This window comes from Hippocampus zosterae, chromosome 14 (assembly GCF_025434085.1).
Source record: "Hippocampus zosterae strain Florida chromosome 14, ASM2543408v3, whole genome shotgun sequence".
Classification (NCBI taxonomy): domain Eukaryota; kingdom Metazoa; phylum Chordata; class Actinopteri; order Syngnathiformes; family Syngnathidae; genus Hippocampus; species Hippocampus zosterae.
This window is the reverse complement of record NC_067464.1, coordinates 14,710,579-14,737,970: the sequence shown is the minus strand read 5'-3', so window position 1 is coordinate 14,737,970 and position 27,392 is coordinate 14,710,579. Positions and strand designations below refer to the sequence as shown.

The window sequence follows — 27,392 nt, the reverse complement described above, 5'->3', positions numbered from 1 at the left end:
GCTAACAAGTAAATGTAATCTAAAGTCATGTACCGGTATGTCCAGTTTGATAAAAATAAAATAAGTGTAAAATGAAAAATACACCTGATTCTAATTGATCTGCATTGTTATATCTTCCTGATGAGCTGATCATTTTAATCAAGGGCGTTGGAGGAGAGAAACACCTAAAACAGGCTGGTCGTTGTTCACCCGGGCCACGACCCGGGTGTTATGGGAATTGTTCGAATGAACACTTGTTTTAAGATGAATGGCCTTCTTGACGCTCTTCTCTCCATTTACACTGAGCTTGGGACTGGTCTGCAGTTTGCGGTGCTATGTTGACATGTACCCATGTTTCTTATGTGCCTTTATGTGTCTTTGCATGTGTTTGAGAGGGAGAGAGTGAGAGCGCAAAGAACTCACTGTATGTAATAGGTGCACATTTCAATGAAACAGAAAACAAAAATTCTATTTTAGCAGATACTGTCTCTGTTAAGATAATTAATTAAAGTTGTTCCGATTTGACTGAATGTTCTACAAGAGTTTGGTACTTCTGTGGGAATGTTTGTCCCTTTTTAATTCATGCCAAAGGTGAAGTTCTTCCACACTAGACTTATCCAGCCATCTCTTTATGGACTGTGCTTTGCACACTATTATTATATTTCAAGTGGCTTTATCGGGTCCCTCTAGATTAGAATGCTTGCTCCCGTCTGACCTGTATATTTATTACATGTCGTGCCGTTAAATGCTACACAATCTCCTCAATGTGCTTCCTTGTCAGTGTTTATTGGCCTGAAATTTTCAAGAACATTGATGACCAGTCTGTCTTAACTTTATCCTCCTTTGCTTATCAGGATATCCCCACGTATCATGAATGTGTTTTGTTTTTGTTTTTTTGTCGGGGGGGGGGGGGGGCGTGGCAGACAATGATTCTTGGCAACAGAAGTGGAAATTGCAGTAACCACGATATACAGCAGTCACCAGCAGCCATAACAGGGGAAAAAGATACTCAAGAGCACCACTGCACAGAGGAAGTTAATAAACTGAAGGAATTGCTGGAGCAGCGTGATAATGAAATCAGTATCCTTTGACATGGTGTTAGGATTGCAAAATACTTGGGTTTGTTTTCATGAAAGTGAAATATTGCTGCATCCTGAATGACAAGAGGTCTTTTTTGTTCCCTGGTTATTGTGTTGTGATCACCTACATCTGTACCATATAGTGATGGCAGCGACGGCCACGACAATGTTTGAAGCTTCCTTATTTAAAAAAACTCACTCTCAAACAGTTTCAAGTCACAATGCAAGTGCCTCTCAATGACAAGGACAGCTTTGCCTTATTCAGAGGTCACGATGCGGTCCATTAAAATTGGAGCAACATGTGGACCTTAATTTGAGTATTGTGTCTCACCCCAGTGGTTTAATGGTATGCTCTATATTTCCTGTGATGTCTGCTTTATTGGACAACTTAATTAAAAAAATGACAAAAAAAGACGAAGCAGAAAGATTGAATGAACAGCATATGATATGTGTGACCACAATATTTGTAGTCAATGGCTTTTGAGGGAGTGCGTTGATCCAATGTGGAGCCCCACCAACACATGCTTATGGCCATGCTTAGCATAAATGAAGATATCAGATGCCAGACATCTCCATGATGGAAAAACCTGGAACTTGAATAAGAACTTGTATGAAACAATGACATGAAACCCAGAAATAAAGTCGTTGTTGTTGTTGTTGGGGTTTTTTTGTTTCCTGTGAAAGCCAGCCACTACAGGCGTAATGAATTTGTGGTGGGTTTAAAACTTGGCAGTTTCAAAAATTAGTGCAAAGTCACTGTCATTCAGGACTGTAATGGATGCATCATGCTGTTGATCCCACTAACCTCGCCTTTTTTATTGGCTGACAGCTATATAAAAGTTCTCATCCTTTATTGATCACATGAGATCATGTTGTTTGCACTGAACAAACTAAATGCTCTGCTAACCACCACAGCTTTTGTGGTGTTGTCTCTCCGCACCTAGACATCTGTTAATGTCATGACTGACCACGCATGAGGAATACACAAATTTGTTATAATGGAATGTGCTTCAGTCATCAAATGTACACTAGGCTATATTCAGTGTATGTGGAATACACACCAGAAGCCCAGTCAAGATTTAATGAAGCACCATTGTTTTATTCATATAATTTTATATATATATATATATATATATATATATATATATATATATATATATATATATATATATATATATATATATATATATTCATTCATTCATTCATCTTCCGTACCGCTTGATCCTCACTAGGGTCGCGGGGGGTGCTGGAGCCTATCCCAGCTGTCTCTGGGCAGTAGGCAGGGGACACCCTGAATCGGTTGCCAGCCAATCGCAGGGCACACAGAAACGAACAACCATCCACACTCACACTCACACCTAGGGACAATTTAGAGTGTTCAATCAGCCTGCCACGCATGTTGTTGGAATGTGGGAGGAAACCGGAGCACCCGGAGAAAACCCACGCAGGCCCGGGGAGAACATGCAAACTCCACACAGGGAGGCCGGAGCCGGAATCGAACCCGGTACCTCTGCACCGTGAAGCCGACGTGCTAACCACTGGACTACCGGGCCGCCCTCTATATATATATATATATATATATATATATATATATATATATATATATATATATATATATTCATGACTCTAGTATGAGAGTCATTCAATAAATAAGGTGGCCGAGTGGTTAGCGTGTCGACCTCACACTGCAGAGGTCCTGGGTTCGATTCCAGCTCCGGCCTCCCTGTGTGGAGATTGAATGTTCTCCTTGTGCCTGCGTGGGGTTTCTAAGTTGTCCCTCTGTGTGAGTGTGAGCATGGATGGTTGTTCGCCTCTGTGTGCCCTGCGATTGGCTGGCAACCGGTTCAGGGTGTCCTCCACCTTGTATTCTTGTCACTGTATTCTTTGGCATTCGACTCAGGATGACTTAGATTTGTTCTTGATTTTACTGTTTGGTGCTTTCTACCGCCTTTATTACCATTTCGTCTTACTGTTTATTGTGCATGTTAAATTGCTCCATGTATAGCACTTTGTATGCAGCGATGGCTGTTTGAAAGTGCTCTATAAATACTGTTGACTTGACTTGACTTGACACCTACTGCCCGAAGACAGCTGGGATAGGCTCCAGGACACCCCGCCACGCTCGTAAGGATAAAGCAGTTCAGATAATGGATGGATCGACCAAACAGGTGAAAGTCTGAAAGGTCAAGGTCTGGGCTGTTAGGGGGGTGAGGGAGGAGTTCCCAGCCAAGCCCGTTGATGGTCTGCACAGTTTGGGCTGCTGTGTGAGGACATGCATTGTCATGATGCATGACTGATGACCCCTGCGTTTATTCTTGATGTCTTTCCTGACCTGCCTCAGCAGTTCACAGTAGTTTGAAAGTGACGATGGAGTCAAAAGTGTTGTAAACGACTGGCTGAGACATCTGTCCAAAAGATTTTCACACTGAGGGAATATGGAAGCTTATGCGCAGATGGGAAAAGTGTGTAATAGTGCTGGGTGACTACAATTTTTTTAATCAGCTTTTATCTGTATTACAAGTCCTTATACCGAAAAAAATCACCTTATTTATTGAATGTCCCTCGCATGTATCGCTGGCATTGGGACGGAACGTGCTCTGTCACATTATGGTAAATTTCTAATTTTTTCACAAATCCACACTATTGCTCTGTCCACATGTGGCCTACTCTCTTTGCTGATTTATTGTTAATGGTTGAACAAATACCATTTTTAGCGTCTCCTAATAAGTGCTGATTTTGAAGAATTTCGCCCAACGCCAGTGATATGTTGTATGTTCACTTGTAAACAATGGAATGTTTTCAATCACAAGCCTCTCCATCTGCTAACTTCCAGTCTATATTGAGCCAACTAACAAAAAACAAAAACAAAAAAAATCTCAAGGCACACCACCAAACAAAAATGTCACAAAAGCTGTATTAGCAGGACAACTTAATGAGGTATTGATGATTTCAATTTACCCAAAAATTGTATTCTTTTGGAAAATGGAAACAGATGAATAAACAAGTTAATTGTACCCTCTGATAGTGCATCTTGGGGAAGAGCATTAAATTGTTCTGCTTGCGACAATATGGGGTCTATTTTCATGCCCGGTGCCACCCTTGTGCGAAGCCTGGTCTCAATCGGTGCACAGGCGGGCAAAGGCTGGGTTTTGGTATTTTTATGGACGCACGCAACTTGACACAGTTGTGCACTGTTGTGTGAAACTCTAAGGCAGTGTCTTCTCTCAACAGTTACTGGGAATAAAATCCACTCTTGTGCTGGAAGCAGCAACATTTTTCTCATGTGTACCAAAAAACAGGATGTAGTAGGCAATCAAATGAGGAGTCAATATATGGCATCAAAGGAAAGGATTGAAGTATCACAAACGCAGGGAGGGCGAGTACATGAGCTCAAACTCATGGCAGATAAAGCGCGAGCAGCACCACAGTGGCAGTTCTCCCGTTTCAGATTTCTTGCCAATGTCTATGTCATACTCACGCAAGTGCACCCGACCTCACGAGCATTTCGACACTTGGACTCCAGTAGACAAACACATACAATCTCATCAGTAGAGAAGATTTTGTGGAATCTTGGCAAAGTCCCTGCAGCCTTTCTGGCTCCCCTTCTCTCCACTGATTCTTCCCAGACCATGACATCTCCCCGAGTCTGTAATGTCTGACAGGGAGCACATGTCAGCAATCTGCCATTATTAAATGCCTACTATTGTGCATGCCGTGAGTAAACTAATGTGGTGCTGCTCTTTATTTTCTTGTCATTTTTGGCTCACCTGATGGAAATTCCATCTCCAAGTAACACACATTCATCAGTCTAGCTTCCCCTGCTATCTACTGACCTTCAGGGACAACATTTTTTGTCATCTAAAGAATGATTTTCCCATTAACTACAAATATTTCATCTTGGTCTTCACAAACAAATGCACATGTACTCTTTAACCCAGTGCCAACAGGTATCCTGGTTAAGATTTTGAAGAAGGAGAAAAAAAAGGCCAGCGATGCCACAACGCAGCTTGCAAGTATTTCCAATGTACAGAAGAATGTGGCCAAGAGTGATGCTGGTTTGTCAGCGGTGCAATTGCCACAGGCTGAAAACAACGAACCCACCTCAACAGGTCCTGGGGGACGAGCTGTACAGTACATGAAAAGAGGTACTTAAAGTTACTTTCCTTTTCTCGTTGTCTTTATTCTATGCCAGACCAACTGTGATGCTCACTGGACTGTGCCTTTTATTTGGAGATGTTCATGCATCATTTTCTCCGGGCACTCCGGTTTTCTCCCACATTCCAAAAACATGTATGGCAGGCTGATTGAACACTCAGAATTGTCCCTAGGTGTGAGGGTGAGCCTGGATGGTTGTTAGTCTGTGTATGCCCTGTGAGTTACTAGCAACTGGTTCAGGGTGTCCCCCGCCTACGGCCCAAAGGCAATTGGGCAATTGGGCATTTTCTAAGAATCTATTTGACTTCCATTCATCTTTTTACGCTGCTTAGACAGAGTGAAAATGTGTTCAATTGTGGTGGCGATCCTGGATTTTCCTCAGTAATAGGACATTCTTGAAGTTGAAGATTGGGGGCGGGGAGGGGGGTCTCTTTTTTCATCTTCTGTCCTCTCATTAGTTAGCGGGATTGCTCGAAAACTGAATGGGAGTTTTAAGTCAATCGTGGTGGAGGAGCAGCTTTGACCAAGCTCTAAAAATGTCACGGGGAACTGTTCAATATCACTATAACAGTCAAAAATAGGTCTGGGTTTGAACCCAGTCAGTGCCAGGTAGGAAGTTTTAATGTGGAGCAAATATGCACAAAGGGTTATCTTAATCCTTGTAAAAGTAATCAACCATCATCAGCTCAGGTTTTCAGCACTTCATCTTGCGGCCATTAAATAGTGAGAATGAGACAAATGGATCCCTCGAACAAAGGAGTTTGTGAATTGAGTAGATGGTTAGCAGATGTTGTATCATGCGGAGCTGACATTGAGTTTTTCTTGCTGAAGGAGAATTTGTGATGGATTAGATGCAGAGACAGCAGCCAGGTGATTTGCCTCCTATGGAATGTGTGAGCCCAAGTTGATTTTTTTGTGTGCCGGTTGGGCTTTTCTTAGGAGCACGAGAAATCCTTGATGTTTGGATTGTGGACCATGGACAGACAACCTGGAATCCCTTTTGTCCAGGGGTTGGCAACCTAAAATGTTGAAAGAGCCATATTGGACCAAAAACAAAAAACAAAAAACAAATACAGTATATCTTGGAGCTGCAAAAAATTAAAAGCCTTATACAAGCCTTACAATGCAGGCAACATATGCTGCATGTATCTATATCAGCTATATTAGCTCGCCCACAATCAAAATGAAGCAGTGGGCTACAAATACACAATGAGCCTTCATGATCAAATGTTTTTTTTTCCTCCAGCGCATCCTGTAGAGCGGGGGTGTCCAACCTTTTTTGACCGAAGATCTAATTTTCGATCAACCAACCTCTTGCGAGCAACGCGTTAGCGCACACGCATGCCATAATGACCAACAGCCATAACGAGGCATGGTACGCACTTTTGCAGCATGTTAACTGTCGTAGATGACGTGTACTATTTAAAAATGCTTCTCTTGGCCCTCCTCATTCCCATTCTTACCAGTACTCTTGGTGAATCGTACATGAAATACTGTTTTTTTTTTTTTTTTTTTTTTTACAACAGCCATCTGCCTGGCATCCCGCTCTGCTATTAGAAACATGTGTCGCAGGATATGACGCAAATCTTCATTGACAGAAATGTTGACATTTAAAATGTATTCTACACATTTTTACCGCATTGGAAAACGTTAAGAATATTTGTGTCATAAGATAAGATAAGATAAGATATCCTCTATTCGTCCCACACTGGGGAAATTTACAGCCTCCAGCAGCAAGAATGTATGTAGAAAGAAGAAAGAAGAAAGAGAAAAAAAACAACAAACATCTTTCAATTAAATGCAATATGAACACAAAAATGGATAAATCGCAGTACTATTTACAATTTTCCTTCGCATCATTTAATTACTATTATTATTATGATTGTTATTTTTTATTCATCAGCCTGACAGCAGTCGGTAGGAACGAGCGTCGGTATCTCTCCTTCTTGCAGGGCGGGTGTAACAGTCTCTGGCTGAAGGAGCTACCAAGTGCTGTCAGGGCGGGCTGGAGGGGGTGGGAGGGACTGGCCATCATAGCTTTTAGCTTAGTTAGCATCCTTCTGTTGCCCAACTGCTCCAGAGTGTCAAGGGAGCAACCCAGGACAGAACTGGCCTTCCTGACTAGTCGCTCCAGTCTCTTTCTGTCCCGGGCTGAGATGCTGCCTGACCAGCAGACAATGCCATAATGGATGGCCGAGGCCACCACCGAGTTATAGAACGTCTTAAGGAGTGACCCCTGAACCCCAAAAGACCTCAGTTTCCTGAGTAGGAAGAGTCGGCTCTGTCCTTTCCTAATCAGGGTGTCCATGTTTGTAGACCAGTCCAGTTTGTCGTTCAGAAGAACACCAAGGTACTTGTAGGAGGTCACCCTCTCTATGTCCATACCCTGGATGTTCATCGGTGCTGGTGAGGACTTTTTCCTGCAGAAATCCACAACCAACTCCTTAGTTTTCCTAGGGTTGATCTGGAGGAGATTCTGCTGGCACCAGTCCACAAAGTCCTTTGTCAGTCCCCTGTACTCCCGATCGTCCCCTTCTGTAATGAGGCCAACAATCGCAGAGTCATCGGAGAACTTCTGAAGGTGGTCATGTATGTCTTCCGACAAAAATCATGTTAAAACAAAAAATATATTTCCCTCCCCCATCTTTTTCCATTTTCAAACATTTTTGAAAAAGCTCCAGGGAGAAAATCTGCATGCGGCTCTGTAGCCGTGGGTTGCCAACCCCCGCTTAAATCTATGTCGATATAGAGGTGGGCGTTCCGTCAGGACTAACGTAAAGTCCATCATTCTGTTCCTGACGTACGCCCATTTTGCTGACGAATGACGGAGAAAAAAAAGAAACAAATGATGGACCAAGCACTGACTTAAGTGGGTTTTTGTCCGGCAGTGTAATCATCACTAAACGGGTCAAGTACCGACGGACCTCTAAGTCCATCACTGAATGACTTGGTCAACTCTTCGTCTGTCTTTTTTTTTTTTTTTTTTTTTTTTTAGTTTCCCGTCATTCCTAAAGGTGGTTTCTTCCTGGAAGAATATGTGTAATGTCATTAATGTGATTCTAGGCTGTAATGTAATGTTTTAATGTCAGGTATTGTGTCAAGGCTATTTGTCAGGGGACTCAGTGTGTGTTCAGGGAAGACGGGCACCTGCTTAAGATCATTTTAGCAGCATATAAAAAAGGTCATCCCGAAGAAATGACTCAATCCGGGAACTCTGACACAATGTGAATGGCTCAAAATTGTGGGCATGATAAAAGATATGGAGATACTGATGTACAGATGAAAGACGGAAGAAGAATGTCGTGACCAATGGATGAAAGAGACATTGTTCACACAGAAGGGACAGGGGAAGGATTATTGGACTGCATGACTGAACTGATTGATTTGATTTAATAATGCAGTGATCCTGCTTTTACAATAGTTCCAATAATTCTATTCTTACATCTACTCTTTTATTATTTTATTCTTCATTTTTTTCTCTAACTTTTTGATGTTTAAAATTTGAAAGGAAAAATACGGTTGATATATGTACTATATATGTGTGGAATCTTAACAATACATGTTTGCTATTTTTTCTTTACATATGCAGACATTTTTTAGTAGAATTGTGCTATGGAGAGTCAGGTTTGGGGTTTTTTTTGGTCATCTCATTACCTGGCAGATTGCTCCCAGATGTGTCTTTGTGTTCTCAAAGTAGAGCATCATCACACTGCCACATCCTCTCTCGGGGCTTTAGATCATAATCTAAATGGGAGGTAAACATAGACCATGCTGACGTGATGAAGATTGCAGGACAAGTTTCTTGTGGGCTAGTCACTGTACTTTTAACCCTACTTTGAATACAACAGGAATGCAGAGGTTAGTGAGAGTCAAGCCATTTAGGCCTTGAGACATGCTCCTGAGCTGAGACGGTTGCATTTGACTTTTCCTGCCTGGTTTTGTCTAAGTGGATGATTATGAACCTGAGCTCTCATAACTAGTTCAGTCGTAGCCACCGGGCAGTATGGACTACAAGCCAGCAACTCATCAAACTGAATATGTGCTGCTGTCTGCTTAACCACAGTACCTCATCCTCTCATTTTTGTATGTCTGTGCCCAGTGCGGTAAAAAAGGCCAGTGGAAGGCTAATTGTTAACAGTGTCTCTGAAAGAGGAGCCTATTTGAAAAATAAACACACATTTGAATCCAGTCCAGACAGATGAATGGAGGCAAATCAATCAGTCTGGGAAATGGAACATGGAACATTATGAAGGATGTTAGTGGAGCATTGCTCGTATGTACCACATTAGCGTAGTCCTTTTGAATGGTAGCTGATATAATACAGACCATAATTTCACCTGGGCTTACTCACCTTTGTCTACTTTTTCATCGTACATAATATCCTCCAGTGCAAGTAAGCCATCTGTTGCTCTTCGACAACTCAAATCATATACAGCGTTCAGGTCGATCTGGTCAGGCTGCCACAATTGGGTTTTGTGCTTTTTATCAGTCCAAAAATCGTTCATTTAAAGCAGGGATGGGCAACTTCAATGCTGGAGGGTCATTTGTGTGACTGGGAGGCCATATAGGAGTGCACACAGATGAATGCCATAAATGCTATGATAAACGTGGACAAAATATGGGTATAACCACAACATATGTGCACTTAATTTATGTACTTTTTGATCATACATTTTTCACTAAATGTATAAAAGATCCAATATCCTGACCCAACAAAAATAAAGCAAACAACAATATAACCACATACTGTAATTTTTTTTCCAGTGTGAAGGACTCACTTGCACAAATGATGATGATGATGATGATTATTGTGGAACTATGTTTGTCCTGCATATCATTCTATATGTCACGGTTGATCTGTTTGGGACCAACAGGTGGCTCCGTGGGGCTCCTCCCACAGCGGCACACCTGTTGGTCATCATGTCATTAGGAGGTACTCTGTTAAAAGGACTCCCGGCCCGGATCATTGTCACTGTTTTTGTTGGTTAGTGTTTGTCCCTTACTCCTATGGATTTTTGTTTGTATTACTTTCACCTTGTCTTTGCATCTGCCATGAGTTTTAGTTTGTTACTTTGAATTCTTGTGGTTTTCAGAACTTTGTTCTGGATTTAGTTTTCTCTGTGATTTTTTTAATACAGTTTGTCAAGTTCACCCTGCTCCTACTTCCTGCATGTTTTTTGGGGTCTTCCACCATCATGTTTGTGACACTAAATCCGCAAAAAAAAATCATAAGCCTACTCCTTTTGTAGTATAGGGCAGTATAAGATCCAGTGTAAGTGCAACTAAGATGTGTCTGCCATCAACGTGTGATTGATGATGTTACTTACAACTACAGTTGACTGCTGCATATTCACACTTTGCCACCCAAAGATTTGAATATTCACAATCCCCCCCCCCATGTATTTTCCCAATTTTTACCCAATTCTTCTTTCTACTTTCACCGTTTTTTGTGGACAAAATACATTGAATATCCGTCTGTGTTTTTTGAAGAATTTTTGAGACTGTGGAGATTAATTTTATTTTATTTTTTAATGAATCAATTCAATCATTCAGTGTGTGGGACCAGCACGCCACCAGTTCCCCAGGCCTGGATAAAAAGCATATATTGACAGTAAAGAGTCATTTGACATAACACCTTTTTTATCTTCATCTTGTGGACGTTTTGGTTTACAACACATGCTTTTACATGTACTCCGATGATCGTGTTCTGGACTAAATCAAAAAATGTCTCCATCCAGTCATGGTCCACTTGCATAAATATACCTACTCCACATGAGACACGCATGACTGACATGAAAGTCCATGTAAATGATCCAGCTGCTCCATAATCAAATCAGAGGACTCGGGTCACTCCTGTCAGTCTCCAGCACATCCATGCATTGAAAGGAGTCTTTTGCTTTCCAACCATAATAAGTGACCCTGTGAACAAATTTTGCACAAAGTTAGTTTTGGCAAAGGAACTCAATAAAATCTGGCGCACAGGCTTCGAATAACATTTTCCCACTTTTCATATTTAGTGATATATTCTGTCATGAAACAAATATTAAAGGTGGGAAAACTGACCTTGTGACCTTGACAACGAAGTGAGGGGCCCCACTAATGCTTTAACTCTGGACCGGCAAAGGAATGCTTTCCTGGGATTTATTCGCTTTCATATCGTATAGCACAATTAATGATGGCTTCTTGATAACAGAATGTGTACTTTTCACATAGATCCAAGCGCATACTCTATTTATGATTGTGTACATACATGGATCAGGTTTTATCAAAACACAGGATAATGATGGGGTGGTTTACAAAGTTGTGTGTGTGTCGTATGTGAACGTGATCCTTAGAATGGCTTCATATGTTGATTGTTGTAATGTACTGCTAGTCAATATATCAAATGTTTTTTTTTCTTTTTTGCCCCTCTGTTTTCATATGGTAATCAAAAAAAAAATCAATTCATCAATCCATTCTCTGAAGCGCTTATCCTCACAAGGGTGCTGGGGGCTATCCCAGCTGCTGTCATGTATTTTTTTCGACTCTGTTAACAACCAAAATAATGCGAAGAATGCCTGAACACAGTGTGGTCTTACTCTTGCTTGCAAGGCTTGAAATAAGTGGATTCGTGTCACAATTTGTGAGTCAAAAATTTGCATTTTGCGCCTCATACTAGGGCTGGACCATTATGGAAAAAAAGAATCATCCCGATTATTTTGGTTGAGATTGAAAGGACAATTGCAGTAATCCCTCGATGTTCATGGTTAATTGGTCCCGGAACCCCTGTGGTGGCCCGACGGCCAGGCGGCCATGCTCACATGCATTTATTCATCGTATTGATTCATGAAATTTGTATTGGCCCAGTTCAGCAAGCAATGTCAAAATCAAGGAAACACATTTTAAGAGGCTTCGCATTGTTCTGGTATGCGTGCAAATATTTGCCCGCTTAAAATACGACCTCAGAGTTTCATTTTTATGCTGCATTTTAACGATGACTGAGTGATTCTAATGAGGACACCAAAGGCACTTTATCGTGATACTGACCCATATCTCTCTTTTTGGGCTGGATAAGTCATTGGATAGTTAAATATGAATGAAGTTTCTTCTGTTCCTATATTTAAAACCCTCCTTTGTGTCTGTGAGCATAACGGATGTCGCCGGTTGAAAAACTGTAAATGTAATGATGACCTTTCCATGGAAACCGTTCTTTCTATAATTTGCTACGCTCTTTCCAGAGCACATCATTCTATGTCAGGGTCCTAACTTTGCCAACACATAAAACATGAACCATAGGGAGTTCATTTTCTTTTTGATGACCACACTGGAAGTGGTCTGCATTTACTACAAAATGTTGATGTTGTCAGAGCTACAGTTCCATTGTGTCCGATGCACATTGCAGACGGAGCTACTTCACATGAGTTTCCTTTCAAGTTGATTTATTTTGTCTTTGGCAAGTACAGATGGATGTATTTTTTTCAGTCTACTTATGATTGTCTTTAGAGCTAATGAATATACAAGGTGTTCCTGAAGTCATTCAGTCCCGTGATGACTCGTGTTAGGCTTATTCGGGCTGACAGAAGACTTGAGACGTCAAGACTTACATCTTACTATAAACGTTTACTTGCATGTAATGAGATGCTGATGAGTCTAGCAGACCTTCTACACGTACCACACCATATATGAAGTAGGCTGAGGCTTTCGTCGCAGTCTACCTGTCAGAAGACCACAGTAGAAGCATGCCCAAAATGTGTTCTCCTTACCCTTACCCTTTGCGAACAGTAATAAGTCGTGTCGTGCATTGAGGAAAATGTTGCCATTTTAATGGGAAAAAACTGTTGTCCCAATACATTCCTCTGTGGCAGTGGCTCATGAAGGCATGCGGGGGGGCACGGAGAAGAATTTATCCATGTGATCTCATTACCCCACAAATGATGTTCGTGCAACATAAAAGACGTCATATTAAAACAATTATCGGAATGTTGCTCTTTCAGAGTCGAATGAAGTGCATTTCCCTTAAGAACCCAAAAGACTCAACTGTTGAGGTTGGCTCACGCAACACATGCTTTTGAGATCCCTGATGGTTTCAATCAGGACTTTCCGAAAATAACGACTGAATTCCCCACTGTCCCTATTCCACATGAGTAACTGTCCTCTGTGACTGCTTTGTTGCAAAATTCGACACATTTCATTAAAGTGCATGGAATTCATCAGAATTCATGTGTAAAACTTTTCATGCCACTGGGAAAACTGCCAGATAATACCAGGTTATTGCATGATTTGTATCATTACATGCTGAATCGGGGGGGGGGAAATGTTACTTTGCGCAACAACAGTTATAAATTATGTTTTTTTTTAGCTTGAAAATAAAAACATTTAACCTACTAACTCACAAGTAAAACAATGAATGGCCTTTTTGTTACAAGCAGAAACCTTCTAAGCAGAGGTTTACCGCTTTTAAAAAAAAGTGGCTGTTAAACGATATTATGAGCCCGTTAAAAGGCAAATGCCGCCGAGGGGGTTTTCGTCTAAATTTATGTTCTTTCCTTGCATGTGGTAAGTTGGTCACATTTTCGTGAGGAGAGTTTCTTTCATAACTTGCTGATGCGTTCTAAATGGATGTTTACTGTCGACAGTATATGTGTCTGTGTTTAGTGGAAATATGTCCTCTCGTGTTGCAGTAAGTTATAAATGGGAGCTTGACAAAATCAATAGGGTTTGAACTCACATCTGGCATCCAGACAGGCATTGGATATACCTGTGGCTGTGGATCAACTTCATATCTGTTGACTCATTTCTATCAGAGGTTTGGCACGCTAAGAGCTACGTTTTGATTGACAGTGATTGAGGTTGATGTGTGGAGTGATTCATCCCGTCTTTCATTGTTAACAGGAGCACAGCTCTCAGTCGGGAAGCAGGAGGCCTTTGAGACCTTTATCAAAGACCACGAGGACCATCACATCATCGAAGACAACAAGAGTCTGCTCAAACAGAGGTACTTCCAAGACATACAATGATTATTAAAGAAAAGAAAACCAATACATTCACAATGAGTCTCGAGTTACGTTGCATGCAAAGAACCATCTCCTCAGTGTTCTATAACCGGTCCTTAAATGCGCTGAGCTAACGTGTCTTCAAAGAAAGAATCATTAAATTGAATGAAAACTGACATTGGGAATAGCTGGCGACCAGGGTGAGCCTTGGCTCTCACCAAAAGCCAGGTGGGATAGGCTTCAGCACCCTATTGAAGATAAGAATGAATGAATGATGTCCGACGAGAAGGACCAGGTAGTTAAGGTCAAAGGTCAAATCTACGCAGAAGTGTTTTACATAATGCTGACCCTACACTGAGTTTCTCCACCCATGATTTGGCATTTAGGCCACGCAAAGAGTCAACATTTTTACCTAATGGCCCAAAAAATAAGCTGAGTTGCTGTGTTAGAAGCACAGTGAGCTCGATTTCATTTCTTCAAACTCGAGACTCAACAAAAGGGACAGGACTGTCCCCTCAAAATGGGCTAATTGTAGTGAGATGGTGAAAAGTGTGCTATAATTCTTGATCCTTGGGCTATTTTGACTAAGGCATGTTTCAGACATGTTATTAATACACAAAAGAATGTTTTTAAGTGTCTGTGTGTGTGGGCCAAATGGAGGGGGTGGGGGGAGGGAGCATGTCTCCTTTAAAAATATTTGCCTCAAGATGTATTGAAGGAAAGATGTTTTGTATGATTTGCACTGAAATGTGTATATAATGTGCAATTTGACAGCGATTAGGAAATAGTTAATGCCTTATTGTTGAAAATAGGTCAACAGAAGCCAGACAGCTTGGGGAGCAACTTCATGACGCCAAACAAAAAATCAGTAAGTTGTTTCCCTGAATGGAATAATGTTATGTTTGGGTCACATTTGCATAATGGGTTTGCTTCCTTCTAAATCTTACTGGTCAACTAATTGTTTTTAATCAGAGATGCAAATAAACGTTTCTAGATTACTTTTTCTTTTTTTGCGCTGATTCTGATTGTGCACTCATTCATATTAGATTTTAACAATAATAACAACAATAAGAATAATTATAACGCGGCCCGGTGGACGAGTGGTTAGCGCGTCAACCTCACAGTCCAGAGGTCGTGTGTCCGATCCCCCCTCCGCCCTCCCTGTGTGGGCATGTTCTTCCCGGGCCTGCGTGGGTTTTGTCGGGGTGCTCCGGTTTCCTCCCACAATCCAAAAACATGCGTGGCAGGCTGATTGAACACTCAAAATTGTCCCTTGGTGTGAGTGTGAGCGCGGATGGTTGTTGTGCCCTGCGATTGGCTGGCAACCGGTTACTAAATAATGAACTTTTTAAACATTATGAATATTATGTTTTATCATAATAGCTCTTTTTTTGTTGTTTTGAAATACTAATCTTGAGTTGCTTCCTGCGGCGACATTAAAAAGGTAAAGAAATCGATTTTTGTTTGATTGATGGCAAGTCTTATCTACAACAGCCAGTCAGGGCCTGAAAATCGGTACGCAGGCTTACGTGCGACAAATATGTAAAAATTTGCGGGCGAGAGTCCTGCACATTTTTAAAGTGAATCTGCAATTTATTATTTTTATTTTTATTTTTTTTGGGGTGGGACTATGTAATGTGTCTATAAAATATGTATGTATTTGTAAATAATGACAGCTGGGGCAGCCATCTAAAATGCAATTTAAACATAATAAAGCTTATATTGCTTAATATGTGAGAAAAACACAATCCCTCATCACCAAAATGTATGTGGATATCACTACTTTCACATCAAACTAAAAATATCACAAAGATCACCTCAATATTTTGTATTGCATTGCATGGACGAAGCGCTTCTCTCATTGAGTGACATACACTTTAGAGTGAGCGCCTCTATGGAGGTGTGAGCCTAAGTAGAGATGTCGACATGAATTTTGATGACATGATTGCAGTTTTCAACCATTTGTGTTATGTTTATATTCCTACATTACAGGTTTAGGTTGTCATGGTGTGTCACTGTATGTCAATTGAGGAGGTACAAAATACATGACTTGGGAAAACTAAAGACCTATTTGGACCCAAGGGATTCATAAACCCTTTGGACAAAATGAAGATTGATTTTTCTTCTCTACTTTTCTTTTCATTTCTGCTGCCGACACCTCTTGAACCAGGTGGCCTGTTCAAAACGTCAGTGCATCCGCCATATTGGATGCGTCCACTGCATTCCCCACAAAATCGGCAACTAATATTCACAACATTTACCGGTTGGAATGACATAATACAATCCAAGGCAACTGTTTGATGATACATATCCAAATTGGCAAGTGAATGAGGCATCCTATAAGATAAGAAATCCTTTATTAGTCTCGCAATGGAGAAATTCCCAATTCACAGCAGCAAAGTTATGAAAGGAAGAAGTAGAAGAACAAAATATGGGAGCTGCTGGAAAAGAACAAATCACTTCACTTTGCTACCTCTAAAGTGGCTGCGGCATCGACATGCTCAAGTGAATATGTAATATAATCTTACATTTCGTAATATTTATGAATTAAGGGTTGGGTTCAGCAGCAGCCACACATGTCAATTACAACATATGGTAAAATGCGTATTGTTTTAGTTTTTACAGGTTACACAAAAATGAAAATGTCTCAAAAACCCGATGTGCTAAAAAAATAATTTTAAAAAAGCTTTAGGGATGACACCGAAAGGCTTCTCTGCTTAAAACTTGGTATTAAGCAGTGTATTCAGACCTGTTTGGAATATTCCACTGATACAACACTGGCTTCACATTCTTTGGAATGAGTAGAGTAGCTGTAATTTAACTGGCTGATTTATTCACGACTATGTGGTCATGCATACCATCTTTGGCCACCTTTTCCACTGCATGGTACCTTTTCGGAATCACCATGACTCTCCTGGTCTGAATGGATAGACTCCATACATGCATACATCAGATTATTGTGACTCATGATTTCCGCCACTAATTGTACCAGGGGGTTTGAAATGATTTTAAGATTAAACATACAAATATACACTTACTCCCATTTCAATGGCACTCTTGATTCTGTATTTTAAAGTTGATTTGATTTTGGTAAAACACCCAGCAAACGTCTTGGTGCTGTTAAATATGACTGCATTAATAGACACATGGAGCTACATTCCTTCGAGATGAGGAGTGTTTTTAGTGGACGGTGGTTGCCTCTTCTGGTTGGAAAGTGATGCTGTAATATTAAGCTCGGTGTGCTTGCCTGCCATCTTGGAAGCTCTGCTTGGAAACTAAATGCAATATTTGTCTCATGGTTGATGTAGAGCGGCGGAACAGCACAATATAGATAAAAGCTTTTTACTGCTTTGACTGTTGGATGTTTTCAGCATTGGGCTCAAAATCAAAGCAGCGAAGAGTAGCCTCTGCAGACATTAGTCCAAACATTTCCAAGGTTTACAGGGTTATTCTTGGCCACTTTGTATGGTCACGGAATCGAAACGCACCGAAGGAGCATATGCTTTGAGCCCTGAGGTCCAAAAAGCACATCGACATTTATTTGGAAGGATTACTGGTGCACATATTGAAGCGTGTGCATGGCAGCGGGTTATGGACAGGAACTCTTGATTGCTGCAGCAGGCCTGAAGAATTTATGCAGTACATTCCCATTTTGAACTTATGGTGTTTTGTATTTCATTCTCCCTAGCTCTAATAATATAATTATTGAATAGTTTTGAAAGCAGCATTGCTTGCGGCATGTGTTCGTTGTGTCCATTTCCCCATAGGATTAAATGTGACCATTGCTCATTGAGCTTTTATCACCTGCTTACACATCAGTCCAGTAAAGGCACAGAAAGTGAATAAATTACATGCAACTCTTGAAAAAAAATTATAACCGTTGTTGAGTGAACAGGCTATAAATTTTTTAAGCACATTCCACTCAACAGACATGGATAGCATTTATCATCTCGCCATGGTGCAGCATTACATGTTGTCCCTCCGAATGGCACATAGTTAATTTGGCTTATCTCAAAATTTTTGCTTTACATCCACAGCATGACTTCTGAGAAAATGGGAATGGTGGTGGTGGTGGGGTTGATCTACATTTGAGGAAGTTTGGCGTCTGAGCCTACAGACGTGTCTTGCAGAGGTGAAATGCCTGGACGAGTGTGTAATGCAGCGTTGCGCGTTGGTGGGACTTGACACAATGGTGAAATTAATCTTTCATTTATATCTTCTATGTCACAAATCTTTTGTGTGTGTGTGTGTGTGTGTGTGTGTGTGTGTTTCAGCATGTCGTCATTGTTATCCTTGCATTTCATGGCTTTAAAGTGAATTAATTTACAGTATCATGCTTTGTTGGATCCTGATTCGTTGACTGCAGGTCAGAAGCAAATGTGGGGCTTTGGCTTTTAAAACCACACCATAGCCTGACTGATGCAAGGCTTTGCCATATGATCTTTCCACAGTATATTCCTGGAAAATGATCTGAAGCTAATCATCTGGAGAGGCTCCAAGGTCAAACACAAGCTACTTTGAGCAGCTAATTGACCTCTGATTTGTTTTTGTTTGGAAACGATTTTCCCTTGACAGAGATGGGGAAAAAAACTTCCTCAAATGTTGTTTTCAATGTAATCATAAAAGTTCTATTAACTGTGCAGGCAACTTTTTAACTGGCATTGTTGAAACCCAAATGTGACAAAACAGTCTTGATCGACGTCGCAGCCGCAGAAACACGGATGTGTTTCTCACACAGCTTCCTGTTAACATTCTTTCGTGTTGCAAGTGTAAAAAGAAATTAGCCACAGCTATTTGTCTGCTACCAACCAAGCTGTAACATTCTGACTAAGAGGAATGCTTAGAATATATCTCTTATTTATTACATGTGAGAATTCAAAATTGTGGTAGACATTTTAGAAAGCATCATGGAAGTTGACATGTTTGAGCTGCTTTTGCGGGCCACATAAAATGATGTGGCGGGCCAGATCTGGCCCCCAGGCCTTGAGTTTGACACCTACAGTATTTCCTATAAGTATTAGTAACCCAATTATGTTACGGCACCTGCAGAACACAGTTTAAAAGTAGCCCCATACACAAGGTTTCAGAGTTTGCACTTTATACCTTCAACTGGTTGCAGGATCACTTTAACAGAGTCATAGAACTGCACAGTCTACATGTACGAGACCTGGGGGAATGTAATGGAAACTGACCGCAGACTATCCTGCCATCCAATACCTTGAAGAGCTCTCACTCTTACACGTAATTGCCTAAGTAATTTACTCATCTTGCTATCTGATATACTGTCCATTTAATTTCATCTGAATCTGAAATTGCTTCCTTTATGGTTAATATTGTTTATACACCAGTGTTCCTCACTGTGAATGACTTCAGTTGGTTAACATTTACTCAACAGTTGTGGCTCTTCCACGTCGTTCACTTATGAAATTCTATCTTTTCATTTGGGGAATTCAAGTTTGATTGGCAAAGAGAATGATAAAAAGATGAGTTACCCATATGCTAACCCGGTGTTAGTCCCACAAGTGAGGCAATGATCTAATTAGCCTTTTGGATGATGCTTGCCTTCTCGCTCACATTCTCTCTTCCAATTATATGCAGATTTGTCACCTCACTTGATGCGGTTCAATTTTTAAATTATTTTTCCTGTATCACTTTCAGAAGTCCATTTTATTTCGTGCCGCAGACATATTGGTGTGATCTGGGAATTTGGGCATTGATCCTATCACCAGTGAATATTTTCCTATGTCATTGTGCTGACGAGACACAGTTAATCCTGAGCAGTGGTGAGTCTTGGCTCACTCGTGAATTCAGTTCTCATTGCTTCCATACATGAACTTTGTCACGGTTATGTTTCAGTATGGCCAGCAGGTGGCGTTAGGGGACTTCTGTGCACACCAGCTGCCAATCTATGATTAGTCTCACTCTGTATTTAAGGAGCCCTCTGATATGCACATGTCGCTGGAGTATTGAATTTCGCCTTGCTACTTCCTTGCTCATTGACTGCTATTGCTACAGACCTCGTCGTGTTTCGTTTTTTGAACTCTCGGTGCTTAGTATTTTTTGTAAGTATGGTTCTTAGTTTGTGATTTGGCTCTCGCTTGCGTGTAGTGGTTATATTGTTTTTTGTTTGCCTTCGCGATTCTTATTTTCCCCCTTGCCTTTTGTGCAACCGCTTTTTGTTATTCGTTTTTTGTGCCCTCTGGTCCTTGTTTTGACCAGCACTTTATGTTACTACTTTGTCGGTACGAATTTTTGTATATTAAACCCTTTTGCTACGGAGACCTTGTTTGGTGTCTGCATTTCGGGGATCCACTTCCTTATTTTTGTTGTGCACGAAGCAATTATCCTATCGCTTCGTGCACAACGTGACAAACTGGAAGGCTAATGTTCCTGTGGTTGCATGCGGTGTCGCACTATTGTAAGCATGTACATACACAAGTTTTTCCCAATGAGATTTTTTTCGTCTTGGACAATTGGAATGGTTTTGCTACCAGCTTTGTTCTCTTGTTGTTTTTGATACTCCACAACACATCAACACACACATCCGCCTTAGTGGCAGAGTGAGCCGATGTATCTGCCTTGGCCACCAAGTCTCTGAGCAGAATTTGTCTAGTGGCCATGTGTGCGACGATGTATACGATCTATAGCCTAACGCTCCTCTCTCAGAATATATAACTCTTGCACCAGCATGTTGTAACCAGCCTAGTCATCATCATCCTGTACTGTAGCTATGCAGCTGGTCTCTGGACAGGCATTATAGACATCTATGACGAGACCTGACAATTGTGGTCAAGAGAAAAGACAAAGTCTCAACAAGAGAAAAGACAAAGTCTCAACAGTCAATTTGGAAGAGCAATCTGCTTCATTTTCCTGCTGTAGATTAGCATGCCAGAACAATGAGAGCTTCTCGGGTGCATTTAAGAGAATGAGATACAAAAACAAGTTCACGAGTTGACCAGAGTAGATTAAGTTCATCGAGCCATTCAGTATATTTGTTTTTTAGTGCTTGGATGTCAATCGTTAGACAACAAGTCATTTGACATTTTGGACATGTTTGGTTCATTTCAAATCCATTGTCGCTCAGAGACAAGAATAATAATCAAATGATAAAAACTGGCACAAATGTCCCAATATTTATGGTGCTGGTAGTGTCGGGACTAATTCTGCGATGTTTGGGGCAATATTACCTTTTCATAGTCAGCCAAATGTTTCAGAAGTATTTGGACGGCACTTCACAGTACAGACGGACAATGACCTGAAGCATACAATGAACGTGACCAAAGAGGTTTTGGGGTTTTTTTTTAAGGTAAAGAAATGGAATGTTATGCAACAGAATCGTTGGTCAACTGACCTGGCAGAGCATTACCGGGGATGAAATCCAGTGCCTGGTGTTGTCTATGCATTCCAGACTTCAGGCCGTAATTGATTGCAAAGGATATGCAACAAATTATTGAAAAGTGACAATATAAGTTTGGGATTTTTTTTCCAAATACTTTTGGTCACTTAAAAAGTATGAGGCATTACACCGCATCGTGTTTGTTTCTTTTCAAATTCATTGTGGTGGCGTTTAGCGCCAAAAGATGAGAACCGTGTCAATGTCCCAGTATTTGTGGACTTAACTGTAACTTGAAACTGACAAATGTAATGTGTACTGACCATAGCTCACATGGTAGAGTGAAACAAAATAGTGTCTCTCGAACTAAAAATTTCCATTCTAGAAGAGGCAAATAAATGTATTGTGGATAACCGCAGTTACTATGCTGTTTCGCATGTGGACAAAAATTGCTGTTATCCCTTTGTTCATAAAATAAATACCCACAATGGTCACTCAAATAAACTGACTTAAGTAATAAATTAAAATGTATTGAAAAATAACCATGGAAAACCAGGCAATGAACTAATAGAAACTGAACTGGATAAAAATGATCGTCTCCTTCACTTGAATTTGTTGCACAGTCTACTGAGACAATTCAACAATTTCTGTCGTTCCCAATGAAGCCTACGCGCTTGTTGACCAGGACTCAGAGTGAGCAACTACATCAGAAGTCGCAGGATTGAAGGGTGCTGTCTCCAGACTGCATGTTTCAGCTCCTTCCACAGATGTTCAACAGGAGTAAGATCAAGGCTCATAGAACGGAACTTCACAATTGTCCATTGTTTTGTTCTTGACCACTCTTGGGTATTTTTAGCTGTATTACAGCGTTCCTTCGCGATTTCACAGTTCGGTTATTACGGATTTTGTCTATCACATATTTTCATTTGTGCCCATAACATAACCTATTGCAGTTTAACCTGGCTATTTTGCAGTTTTCCTTCTATTTTTCTTCCCTTCTGAGATGAACCAGTCAAAAAAATGAACATTAGGGTAACATTTGGTATGACTCTGAGAATGTGTGTGTTCGGAGAGGCAGAGTGCGCTCCCCTCTCATTAATTTCCCAACACAGTCCATGTTCTAAACCACTCAGCAGTTTGTGATTAAACTGTTTCCATCTGGACTGCCTGACACCCTAGCGCACCATGTCCCCGGTTTGAGCACCTACAGCGACATACTGTTTTTAGTGCACTTTGATTAATCAGAATCAGAATCAGAATCATCTTTATTGGCCAAGTATGTACAACACACAAGGAATTTGTCTCCGGTATAACACGCTGCACTAGTAACATCGTAAACAACAAAATCATTGAACCATTTTAGAGTAACCAGTAGTTTTGTAGCACCATTTTGTGGTGCAAGAAGAGTGACTACGTCAGTGACTGTTTAAGGAGTTAATTGCTAGAGGGAAGAAGCTGTTTAAGTGTCTACTGGATTTGGTGCGCATGGATCTGTAGCGTCTGCCTGAGGGGAGTGGCTGAAAAAGGTGGTGGGCAGGGTGCGGGGGATCCAGGAGGATTTTCCGTGCCCTTGTCTTGATTCTTGCAGTGTGCAAGTCCTCAAGAGTGGGTGGGGTGGTGCCAAAGATTTTTTCTGCCGTCCTAACTGTCCGTTGAAGTCGGATTTTGTCCTTTTTTGTGGCGGCCCCAAACCAAACCGTGATGGAAGAACACAGGGTTGATTCGATGACTGCCGTGTAGAACTGTCGTAGCACCTCCTGTGGCAGGCCATGCTTCCTCAGCAGCCTCAGGAAGTACATCCGCTGCAGGGCCCTTTTCAGGATGGAGATGGTTTTGACTTCCCACTTCATGTCCTGGGAGACTGTGATTCCCAGGAACTTGAAGGTCTCGACGGTTGACACAGGGCAGTTGGATAGTGTGAGGGGCAACTGTGGAGAAGAATCTTTCCTGAAGTCCACGATCATCTCTACAGTCTTGAGCGTGTTCTGCCCGAGGTTGTGTCGGCTGCACCAGAGCTCAAGCTGCTCCACTTGTTGGCGGTACGCAGACTCGTCGCCGTCTTTGATGAGACCAATGACCGTGGTGTCGTCTGCGAACTTTATGAGTTTGACAGCTGGATCTGTTGAGGTGCAGTCGTTTGTGTAGAGAGAGAAGAGCAGTGGCGAGAGGACACATCCCTGTGAGGCTCCAGTGCTGGTGGTGCGTATTGATGATGTTGTTGCTCCCAGTCTCACCTGTTGTGTCCGTCCCGTCAGGAAGCTGAGGATCCACTGGCAGATCGTAGGGGACACACCGAGGTGGAGTAGTTTGGGGGTGAGGAGTTCCGGGATGATGGTGTTGAACGCAGAGCTGAAATCCACAAACAGAATCCTTGCGTAGGTTCCCTGTGCTGTCGAGGTGCTTGAGGATGTAGTGCAGACCTATGTTGACTGCGTCTTCCACAGACCTGTTTGCCCGGTAGGCAAACTGGAGAGGGTCCAGCAGGGGTCCAGTGACGTTCTTTAGGTGGTTCAGCACATGGCGTTCAAAGGACTTCATGACCACAGACGTCAGGGCAACAGGCCTATAGTCGTTCAGTTCCGATGTTGCTGATTTCTTGGGAACTGGGATGATGGTAGACTGTTTGAAGCAGGATGGGACCTCACACAGCTCCAGGGATCTGTTGAAGATTTGTGTGAAGACCGGAGCCAGCTGATCAGCGCAGATTTTCAGGCAGGAGGGGGACACTTTGTCGGGCCCCGGAGCTTTCTTGATCTTTTGCTGCTTGAAGAGCCGTCTCACGTCCTGTTCGTGGATCTGTAGTGGAGAAAAAGAGGGGGGGGGGGGGGTAGGTAGAGTGGTTTCTGGTAGAGGTGGGTGTGTGTGGGAAATGGGGGTGTCCTTTTCAAATCGACAGAAAAACATGTTTAGTTCATTAGCAAGACCCTTATTGTTCACTGTTTGGGGGGGATGGCATTCTATAGTTAGTGATTGCTCGAACGGCACTTTAAACAATCTTCTGTTCACAAACTCAGAGCATTGTTCAAATGTGTCGTTCATTTATTTAGAGTGCCACCCAAAATGGAGCACAATGCAATCAGTAAACAACTGTGTTTAGAAATTGTGAGCGGAGCACGCTTGGCCCCCGACGGCAAATTAGGATAACAAAACCTTGGCAAGTAAAAATGTTAAAAGTTTTTTCTTGAATTTGACTTAAAACAGCGTTATTTAACTACGATCCGATGCCGAAAGGTCAGAGTGAATTAATGTGCCTCAAAATTTGAGACAGATGGCTTCATGTTAAATTTTTATAAAAGCACCATTATCTCCCAATTTTGAAACTTTTTTTTCCATCTTCTCGCTTTGTCAGATGAATTCAAGAAGCAGTTGGAAGTGCGTCGAAGACAGAGGGCCGCTTCTGGTATGTTTGTTGCGCATCCCCCATATATATCTCAGATCCTCAATGCTGAATACTTTTAATGTACTGTGATATTCATAATGTATAGGTGTGATTGCAAATCACAAAGATATTGTGGAGGAGGTGGATCCAGTGGAGGAAAACCTGCGTGAACACATTGAACAAGAAAAAAAAATGTGAGATTCATTCAACTCATATGAATGGGCAATAGCCTCTATCTAATCTATCGTGCTGCTCATATATTCCATTAGTTACGAGATCTCTGCTTGTCACTTGAAAGCGTTGAGAACAGAGATTGAACACCTCCAACTGTTCCTGGAGAGGGCCAAGGTTAAACTCCACAAGGATTTCGAAAAGTGGTGGAACGAGGAGGCTTCCAATGCGCAGGTGAGTGAGCCCATCTCTCTTCTCTACCCATCTGGAAAGAGCACATGAAGTATGGCAGGGAACACATAATGGTTAAATCAGTGTCAAATCGGAACTACTCCAGTGGGTCTTAAATGTGTTCTTTTGTGGATGGAGGGTTTTGGGTTTTTTTGGGGGGGGGGGGGGGGGCTTGCACATCAATCGTGGCCTCTAAGGACACTTAAGTGTATGTAAGTTGATATGCACATGTCCCTGACTTTGGAGACCCTTTATGGCACCAGTGTGACCCTTCCAGCCACTGTTTAACATTCTACAGGAAGGGTACTTGGTCATTTGTCATTTGTAGGAGAAAAGTACAATGTGTTCCAGAATGATTATGCATCCAGAATAGGATTTATGTTAAATAAACATTAGATTTTTAGTTTTTGTGGTGGTTTTGGATTTGTTCTCCAGTCTGTTTCTGATATCAATCACAGAAAGGTTTGATAGTTATAAAACTGTGTTGAATAGTCGAGTGGAGTGAAAAATATCAGTCCCAACTCACTCATGCCCACAGATGAATAACTGTACTGTGCAACCATGTGATGAGCAAACTCGGCTGGTATATCTCAAGACTTTATCATCAAAAACAAATGGAAAAAGATGAACTTATAGAGATTGTACCCTTTCCTGTAAAGGGGCACCTTGTTTTTGGAAATACTGTACATGTGCAATTGATTTCAACAATGAAACCGTGGCCAGTGGTATTTTCGCTCATTCATTTCTCTCTGTGACATGTGATATGATGCATAGAAGTCGAAAAATGAAGCCAGAGGTCGGACAGGAGCCCCGTGTGGAACCTTGCCGCCATCCTCACACAGCACTCCTGGTTTTGAGTGAGTTTCTTTCATTCCTCTCTCAAGTCGATGTTTATGATCTTCTATAGGCAGCCTTCCCCAACCAAACTAAGCCGTCCCAGGTCAGTTTTTATTCGAGCCAGAATTGTTGAACTTTTTTTTAACCGATGATCAAATGTTTTTTTAAAAATTCAGATTTACAGCTGTATAGTAGAGTTCTCATTTAAATTGCACCTTAAATTGTTTTTTATGCATTTTACACCTTGTCTACAATGACCACCCAGTTTAATTTTACACATGTGGACAAAATTGTTGGTACCCATGCATTGAAAGAAAACCCACAGCAGTGAACAAAAGTAATGATTCATACACATTTAATGAAAATTTGACTTTCCTTTTATTTGTGGTTTAACAGAATTTTTTAAGGGAAGAAAAACTCATAAAGCAGGCCGAGAAAATATTAAAATCAAGCAAGCTGTCTTCCCAGCCACCAAGCATTGCAGGTGTCTTCAAACTTTTAATCAGTCAGCAGGCCCATTTAAAAAGTGTCACTGCGCTGTTTGATGTGTACCACACGAAACATGGACCAGAGGCAAAAGAGGGAGTTGTCACAGGAGACTAAAAAGAAAATTAGAGACTAGCTCATTAAAGGTCAAAGCTGTAAAACCATCTCCAAGCAGCTTGACGTTCTTGTGATTACAGTTGCACATATTATTCAGAAATTTAAGATCCACAGGACTGTAGACAGCTTCCCTGGACAGGGCCACATGAGGAAAATTGATGACAAATTGAAGAGATGGATAATACACACGGTAAAAAAAGAACCCAGAACAACCACCAAAGAAATGAAATGTCAAGGTCCATCAGTATCAGATCACACCATCGGTCATTGTTTAAGCCAAAGTTGACATCATGGGAGACAATCAAGAGGACACCACTGTTGACAATAAATCATTAAAAAAAAGTGAGACTGGAATTTGCCCAACTGCATGTTGACAAGCCACAATGCTGCTGGGGGAATTTCCTTTGGACAGAAGTGACAAAGGAATGCATAATGTGTCTTTTAATGTAAATTTCACCTTTTTTTTTTTCATTGTAAGAACTCTCATTACCAAGCCAGCATGGCCCAATATGATGCGAGAGGAGCAAGTGTCTGACTTCACTTCTTCATCAGAGTTGAGGTAAATAGCCTGGCAAACAGATTCTCTCTTAAATCATAGCAATCGGTAAATATTTTTTAAATAATTCTTAAAGACGATGTTATTTATTGGGGGT

At 41.3% G+C, this 27,392-nt stretch overlaps 1 protein-coding gene across 3 annotated transcripts in view; it reads left to right on the top strand.

Annotated features, from left to right (window-relative positions):
- kif6 (kinesin family member 6) overlaps positions 1-27,392 on the top strand; it is a 54,564-nt gene that overhangs the window by 22,161 nt on the left and 5,011 nt on the right. The window contains exons 12-20 of one of the 3 annotated variants that reach the window (XM_052085713.1): positions 903-1,059; positions 5,006-5,203; positions 14,085-14,187; positions 14,998-15,053; positions 24,868-24,918; positions 25,004-25,091; positions 25,167-25,302; positions 26,077-26,156; positions 27,218-27,298. In XM_052085713.1, the coding sequence (XP_051941673.1) occupies positions 903-1,059; positions 5,006-5,203; positions 14,085-14,187; positions 14,998-15,053; positions 24,868-24,918; positions 25,004-25,091; positions 25,167-25,302; positions 26,077-26,156; positions 27,218-27,298 (950 nt within the window). Of the gene's footprint in view, positions 1-902; positions 1,060-5,005; positions 5,204-14,084; positions 14,188-14,997; positions 15,054-24,867; positions 24,919-25,003; positions 25,092-25,166; positions 25,303-26,073; positions 26,157-27,217; positions 27,299-27,392 lie in introns of those variants that run through there. The other 2 variants (XM_052085712.1, XR_007966506.1) reach the window with 2 other exon arrangements.